Genomic DNA, 8,600 nt, shown 5'->3' with positions numbered 1-8,600 from the left:
TGCTTAACCTGCATAAAAGTAGAAACACTAAACAAAGTAGAGTCAAGATCGTTAGAAAAAACATATGGTCTCACATCCTTTCTCACAATCAGCTTACTCTTAGAATTTTTAATCTCTTGTTCATGCTCAGTAGCTGACTTTTTCCCCTCATTATTCTCAACCTCTTTCTCCTTTTCAACTCCCTCGAATTTTACCTCTTCAGTCACAATTCTCTCCTCCAGCTCTTTCTTCATACTATAACGCTCATGCTCACTCTTCATGTATGCTAGATCAATACAAAGTTGCTTAGAGTTAAGCGACACAAGCCTGGTACGACGGCCATTAAATGTGAAGGAATACTTATTAGTATATCCATCATATTTGACTTCTCGATTAAACATCCACCATTGTCCCAACAGCACATGCGTCACTTGAATGGGAACCACATCACACAACACCTCATCCACGTATTGACCAATACGAAAAGGAACAAGTGTGTGCTTAGTAATCCAAATATCACCACTATCACTTTGCAACTTGTAAGGGCGAAGATGATCAATGGTTGGAAGATTCAATTTCTCAACCAAGACAGTACTTGCGAGATTAACTTCACAACCCTTATCAATGGCTAAGCTGCAAACTTTATCCTTGATATGGCAACGTGTATAAAACCAATCATTTTTTTGAGCTTTGATGATTTCCAATTGCTCAGTTATCTCACGCAATGCCACAGTATTTACTCCTTTAGGCACAAGATGGTGGAGCTCCAGTTGAGCATTCGTTTGTCTCATACTTTTATTACCTGCAAAACTCAACAAAAATTAGTAGAACAGTCCTCACTCGCTCCCTTACGTGTTTCACTCACCCTCGTGTATGTCACTCAAAGCGCTCCAATGGACTTACCAAACACCTTTACCTGTTGGGTTAGGTAGTTTGAGAAATGCTGCTCAAGCCCAAATAATTGTCACCAACTTCTTCCTCAAGAGTAATCACGGAGATGTAGGAGAAAGTGTAGGGAAGTGTTCCTAAAAGCTAGGAAAAAAATATAGGAGAAAGTGTAGGAGAGTGTTCCTAAAATCTAGGAAGAGAATATAGGAGAGTTTCCTAAAGTGGATGAGAGAATATAGGAAAGGTCCTAAAAATGTATGAGAGAATTTAGGAAAGTTTCCTAAAAATAGATGGGAGACTTTAGGAAAGTTTCCAAAAGAAATGGATGAGAGAGTTTAGGAAAGTTTCCTAAAAAATGGATGAGAGAATTTAGGAAAGTGTCCTAAAAAAAATGGATGAGAGAATTTAGGAAAGTTTCCAAAAAAAAAATGAATGAGAGAGTTTGGGAAAGTTTCCTAAAAAGGTAGCAGAGAGAGTGTCCAAGTGAGTACAAAGAGTTATCCAAGTGATGTACTTAGTTTCCTAATTGATTTTGGAAACAAGTTGGTTTTTGGAAACCCTTTGAAAATCCTTTTCCTCTTGAACAACTTTTGGTAACCTTCTTGAAACAACTTTTGGTAATCTTCTTGAAACAACTTTTGGTAACCTTCTTGAAACAACCTTTGGTAATCTTTTTGAAACAACTTTTGGTAACTTCCAAATTCTACTCCAAGAAAGATTGCACAAATCAGATTTGGTTCCCTATTCAAAACAATTCGGTTGCCACTTTCTTTCCTTTCCTTTTTTTTTTTTTTTTTTTTGCCAACCGATTCCTCTTTTCTTTCTTTTTCTTTTCTATTTTTTTTTCTTGACTACAACTATCAACCACGACACAAAACAAGGAAGTCCACAAATAATTACCAAGAACTCCAAGATCTTTCAAGAACTTTCAAGGAAGTTGTCAGGAACTTCAGAAATTTCAAGATTGTGATCAAGAATGCAAGAAGCTCAAGATTATTGTAAGTTCTCTTCAAGATTCACAAAATTCCAACAAGTTTTGCCAAAATCCAGATTTGAAAACCAAGTAAACAAGTTGGATAACACAAACAACAAGGCTGGACAGATTTGTATTCGGATGAACAGTAACTATGAACAGTACCGGTAAACAGTGTTGGTGAACAGTACGATGAACAGTACCAGTGAACAGTATCGGTGAACAGTATCGGTGAACAGTGACTCTTTTTTTTTTTTTTTAAATTGACACACAAACTGATTTGAAACAAGAGTATGTGACTCGAAACACAAAAGAAAAGAAGGATATAACCTGGTGGTTGTCGACTAGCTCTGATTACCAACTGATGTGAGACGGATCTAGACGAACACCAAGTTGGGATGTTTTGCGGAACTTTGACCCTTCTAGAATCACGAGCCACGAACTAAGGAGATTCCTTAACCCACGACTAGCAAATTTAGTGAACCAAAAGTATGGATAGAGAACGCCACAATCAAGGAGACTACTTGATTGATAAGTTCAATGAACAGCTTGAGATTAATTCTCAAGTATTCAAAGGAAATTCTCTTGAGGCAAGAGAGAGTGAAATAACTCACATATATTTTATAAAATCTGAACTCCCTTTATTGAATGAAAACCTAGGCTATATATAGCCTTACAACTTGAAAACCTAAAGTGACTTGAAAACCCTAACTCGGCTAGGCTAGGCCTTTGGCCCGATTCCACTACTCAAATCCACTATCTAATGGTCAGCTTATAATCGATCCAATGAAGGCTTTAAGCTGGCCCAACATAACCCAATAAAAGCTAATTAACCAACTTAAGTTATAGTGAGCCTAGACTCTATAAATCGGATCCAACTCAACATGAGGTCTTGGACCGAATTTATTCCTAGCAAATAAAATAGAAATCTAGAAAATAAACTACTAACTATTACTAAAAGATTCAATCTCTTGCAGCCCAAAACATGGCCCATAAGCGGCCCATATTTCGTATCAACTTGCGTCTAGTTGTTGTTAATTGCTGTGGTTAGCCTTGTTTGGTCCAGCTTTTTTTTTTGTGTCTTATTCTTGATTCTTTGTTTGTGTTTGTGTCTTGTTTCTATCATGTTATATCCATTTAATTCCAGTCTTTTGTTCTATTTGATCATCCGAGGTTACTGTTCATCCGAAAAAAAAAATATAGCTGGCTGACCTTACAAAATTCTTGAAAATCTGTCTTGATCAAAACTTGGGTTTTTTTTTAAGTTCTTGATTGTTTAAAACCACAATCTTGAAGTTCTTGAAACTTTAGTTGGGATTCTTGAAAGCCTCCAGAATTAACCATTGATAAGAAGAAGAACATTCAGCCATGAAATTTGATTCTTGAAAACCAGCCTTCCTAAGCCACGAAATTTGACTCTTGAAAGCTTCCAAATTTCTGTCCAATCATTAATTCTGGAAATTTTCGTGCATCATTAGGTCAGTTTTAAGTGTCATTCTGAATCCTCTAAGTGTCCATTTACCTACCAAAACACTGACTAGAAATGCAGCAACCAGCAGCTCAAAATTCCAGTTTTGGGTAGAGTTTTGTCTAGGATTCTTAAAATTCAACTTTGAGTCATTCATTGAGTCGTGGTCAGTCCCTTCATCTTTTGTTCCTTTTTTTTTTCAAAGTGCTACAATCTTGTGACCCTGGTTGGTAAGTCGATCCATACTAAAGGAGTTCTAACTTCTTCGAGGAGTTGACCGAGGAGCCTTGAAAACACCTTGGTAAGTTCATTAGAGTGTTCAAACACGAGAGCGAGAGTAAACACGTGAGGAAGTGTGCGAGATAAACTTTACTTCTTTCCATTGTTATTTTTTTACCCTATACTTCACCATGGCTAACGAGGGGGGAGCAAGCTCCCAAGCTTTTGATCTTAAACTTTTCACAGAAGCAATCAAAGGCGAATTGGGACGCATGATGGACCAAAAACTTGAACTGATGCACCAACGCATTGACAGCTTAGAGTTGTCTCATGGAAGCTCCAAAGGCAGCCGTGGAAAGGCTTATGCACATGAGTCTAGCGACTCTAACTCAGACAACAACTATGAGCATAAGCAAAGTAGGTCTAAGCGTGACGCTAGGCCTTCAAATGACCACATTCCGGGCATAAAGATGAAAATTCCACCCTTCCAAGGACGATCAGACCCCGATGCCTACTTAGAGTGGGAGAAGCGGATTGAACTTGTCTTCGATTGCAATACTTACTTGGAGGAGCAAAAGGTCAAGTTGGCCGTGGTCGAATTCACCGACTACGCCGTTGTGTGGTGGGATCAACTCTCCACTAGTCGAAGGAGGAGTCGTGAACCTACCATACAAACTTGGACGGAGCTAAGACGACTAATGAGGAAGCGTTTCGTGCCAAGTCACTACTACCGTGACTTGTATCAAAAGCTTCAAACCCTCAACCAAGGAGCACGAAGTGTCGAGGACTATCACAAGGAAATGGAAATACTCATGCTACGGGCAGACATCATGGAGGATCGAGAAGCAACAATGGCACGCTTCTTGAACGGATTAAGGCCCGAAATCGCTGATCAAGTGGAGTTACACCACTATGTGGAACTTGGGGACTTGGTGGAGAAGGCCATCAAGATTGAAAGGAGGATTAAGAGGAGGGGTTCGACTCGGAGTTATTACAACTTTTCACCCTCTTATCCCCGAACTACACCACCAAAGAAAGAGGATAAAGGGCCGAATAATTCCACCCCTTCAAGACCGAGGCCGGATATGACTAAGTGGGAGTCTAAGGCAATACCAAAAACTGCCATTGAGTCGAGCATGGGGCGAAATCGAGATACTAGATGCTTCAAATGCCAAGGCCGAGGGCATATTGCTAGCCAATGCTCGAACCAACGCGCTATGATCATCTTACCCAATGGTGAGTTTCTCACCGATGATGAAGATGAGAAGGAGGAGTTGCCATCCCTTGAGGAAGAAGAGGAAGCATTGCCCGCCAATGAACGAGTTGGACTCGTTGTCAGACGAGCCTTAGCAACCCAAGTGAAAGCCGCCGACCATGCACAAAGAGAGAACATTTTCTACACCCGTTGCTATATCAAAGGCAAGGTATGTAGTTTGATCATAGATGGAGGTAGTTGTGCTAACGTCGCTAGTGCCTTGATGGTGGAGAAACTAGCACTACCCACTCTACGACATCCAACACCTTATCGTTTGCAATGGTTGAACGATAGTGGGGATGTTCGTGTGACCAAGCAAGTCCAAGTACCTTTCCGAATTGGAAAGTATGAGGACGTGGTGTTATGCGACGTGGTCCCTATGCAAGCATGTCACATACTATTGGGGAGGCCATGGCAATTCGACAAGGGAGTTACATTCGATGGCATTACCAATAAATACTCCTTCAAGCAAGGCGAGAAGAGGATTGTGCTTGTGCCACTCACTCCTATCCAAGTTCATGAAGATCAAGAAAGCCTGATCAAGGAGAATGAGCTTGAGAATGAGAAGAAAAAAATAGAAAAAGCCGAGAGCTCAACAGAAAATGATAAGGCCGAGAAAATTGAGAGGAAAAAGACATATGGTGAGCCGGCCAAAATTGAAAAGAGAGAAAAAAGGCAAAATCTATTGATAAAAGCCAATATAGTAAGAAAAGCTTTGAGTGTTAATACACCCATCTTTGTACTTTTGTGCAAAGAGGTGTTGGTTGTCACAAGTGATCTTACTAACACTCTACCATCTAGTATTGTCTCTCTTTTGCAGGAATATGAGGATGTCTTCCCCGATGAGATTCCAAATGAACTACCACCAATAAGGGGAATTGAGCATCAAATTGACTTGGTTCCAGGTGCCCCACTTCCTAACAGACCAGCTTACAAAATGGGACCAGATGAGACAAAGGAGCTCCAACGCCAAATCGAAGAGCTTCTAACAAAGGGATGGGCACGAGAAAGCTTGAGCCCATGTGCGGTTCCCGTCATCTTGGTGCCTAAAAAGGATGGAAGTTGGCGAATGTGCACTGACTGTAGGGCCGTTAATGCAATAACGGTAAAATATCGTCACCCTATTCCTAGACTTGATGATATGTTAGATGAGCTATATGGTGCTGTGATTTTCACTAAAATTGATCTAAAAAGCGGTTATCATCAAATTAGGATGAAAGAGGGGGATGAATGGAAAACGGCCTTTAAAACCAAACATGGCTTGTACGAGTGGTTAGTTATGCCATTTGGACTAACTAATGCACCTAGTACGTTCATGAGGTTGATGAACCATGTACTTCGTCCATTCATTGGAAAATTTGTAGTTGTATATTTTGACGACATCCTGATTTATAGTAGGAGCCTAGATGAGCATGTTGAACATGTGAAGCATGTTCTTGATGTACTTCGAAGGGAAAAGCTCTATGCCAACCTTAAGAAGTGCTCCTTTTGTACTGATCAACTTGTCTTCCTAGGCTTTGTTGTGAGTAAACAGGGAATCAAAGTGGATGAGGAGAAGGTTAAAGCAATTCGAGAATGGCCTACTCCAAGCACAGTGGGTGAGGTACGCAGCTTCCATGGTCTTGCTAGTTTTTATAGACGATTTGTTAAAGATTTTAGTACCATTGCTGCACCTCTAACTGCTGTAATTAAGAAAAATGAGCCATTTGTGTGGAGAAATGCTCAAGTACGTGCTTTCCAAATGCTTAAACATCAACTCACACATGCACCACTACTTGCATTACCATGCTTTGACAAGATGTTTGAAATAGAGTGTGATGCATCTGGGGTGGGTATTGGAGCTGTCCTAATGCAAGAGGGCAAACCAATTGCATACTTTAGTGAAAAACTCAATGGGGCAGCTTTGAACTATTCCACTTATGATAAGGAGTTGTACTCCTTAATCCGTGCTTTAGAAACTTGGCAACATTACTTGAGACCAAGGGAATTTGTCATACACACTGACCATGAGTCGCTTAAGCACATTAAGTCACAACACAAGTTGAATAAGCGTCATGTTAAGTGGATTGCATTTATTGAAACCTTCCCTTATGTGATTAAGTACAAAGTGGGGAAAACTAATGTTGTTGCTGATGCATTATCACGTCGGTACTCTTTGCTCACTCAACTTGATGCAAGGTTGTTAGGATTTGAATTAGTCAAAGAGTTATACACCAATGACCCAGATTTCTCAGGTATTTATGACTCTTGTGGTTCAGCAACTCAAGGTAAATTCTACATCCTTGATGGATTTCTTTTCTACCTCAATCGACTATGTATACCTAACTGCTCTATTCGCTCTTTACTTGTTAGGGAAGCACACGGAGGTGGCTTGATGGGACACTTTGGCGTAGCTAAAACCTTAGCTATCCTTCAAGAGCACTTCCATTGGCCAAGGATGAAACGAGATGTGGAGCGAATGGTGGCTAAATGCATTACTTGCCACAAAGCTAAGTCTAAACTTCAACCCTATGGCCTTTATAGTCCTTTACCTGTACCTAAGGAACCTTGGACCGACATTTCCATGGATTTTGTTTTAGGGTTGCCTAGGTCAAAGAGGGGAAATGATAGCATCTTTGTTATTGTTGACAGATTTTCAAAAATGGCACATTTTATACCATGTCACAAAACAGATGATGCATCGCACATTGCTGATTTGTTTTTCAAAGAAATCATTAGATTGCATGGCATGCCTAGGACAATTGTCTCTGATAGGGATGTCAAATTTTTGAGTTACTTTTGGAAAACTTTGTGGGGAAAATTGGGTACCAAATTGCTATTTTCTACTACTAGTCACCCACAAACTGATGGCCAAACTGAGGTTGTCAATCGTACACTATCTACACTCTTGCGTGCCATCATTAGAAAAAACATTAGAACCTGGGAAGAATGTTTACCCCATGTTGAGTTTGCATACAATCGCACGGTGCATAGTTCTACTCATTTTTCACCATTTGAAATAGTCTATGGTTTTAACCCTTTAACACCACTAGACTTATCACCTTTACCTTCTTCTGAGCACATTAACATGGATGGTGCTAAACGAGCAGATTTTGTCAAGAAATTACACGAGCAGGTACGCCTAAACATTGAGCGAAGGATGGACCAAGTTGCTCAACGGGTTAACAAGGGACGCCAACGCGTTGTGTTTGAACCTGGTGACTGGGTGTGGTTACATCTACGCAAGGAAAGGTTCCCAGTCCAAAGGCGCAATAAATTACTTCCCCGAGGAGATGGGCCGTTCCAAGTCATCAAGCGCATCAATGACAATGCTTACAAACTGGACCTACCCGGTGAGTACAATGTGAGCGCTACATTCAATGTCTCTGATCTATCTCCTTTTCTTGCAGACGATGAAGCTGATTTGAGGACAAATCCTTTTGAAGAGGAGGGGGATGATACGAACCAAGAGACACCATTGCGAACTATTCGAGTTCCCCTAGGACTCGTAACTCGAGCACGAGCTAACAAGATGAGGGAGGAACTCCAAGGACTTGTTCATGAGATACAAGGCCAAGAAATTGTCCCCAAGGTCATTGAGAGTCTTGAGCATGAAGGAATGAAAGTCATCCATGTAGTGCACGTCAAACAGAACCATGTGTGACCCTTCTCTAGTCACATTTGCTGTTTTAGTTAAGTCATTGTAATAAGGGCTTAATGGTCCATAGTCTTGCTTTAATTACCTAAGCGATGACCTCATAAGGTTATTTACCTAAGCGATGACCTCATAAGGTTGTTTACCTAAGGGATGACCTCATAAGGTTTGGTCAAGCCCACAA

The 8,600-nt window shown here is 40.5% G+C and overlaps 1 protein-coding gene across 1 annotated transcript; it reads left to right on the top strand.

The window, feature by feature from the left end:
- Positions 1 to 3,718: 3,718 nt before the first annotated feature.
- Positions 3,719 to 8,200, top strand: LOC113755794 (the record flags this gene model as incomplete). Its single annotated transcript, XM_027299697.1, has 7 exons — positions 3,719 to 4,016; positions 4,083 to 5,212; positions 5,603 to 5,864; positions 6,297 to 6,926; positions 7,050 to 7,830; positions 7,984 to 8,114; positions 8,172 to 8,200. Coding segments are annotated over exons 1-7 (3,261 nt in total), but the record flags the coding sequence as incomplete, so codon positions are not given.
- Between the last annotated feature and the right edge of the window lie 400 nt (positions 8,201 to 8,600).

The sequence above is a fragment of the Coffea eugenioides genome, unplaced genomic scaffold, assembly GCF_003713205.1.
Source record: "Coffea eugenioides isolate CCC68of unplaced genomic scaffold, Ceug_1.0 ScVebR1_174;HRSCAF=694, whole genome shotgun sequence".
In the NCBI taxonomy this organism is placed as follows: Eukaryota; Viridiplantae; Streptophyta; class Magnoliopsida; order Gentianales; family Rubiaceae; genus Coffea; species Coffea eugenioides.
This window is presented reverse-complemented; position numbering and strand designations above follow the sequence as displayed.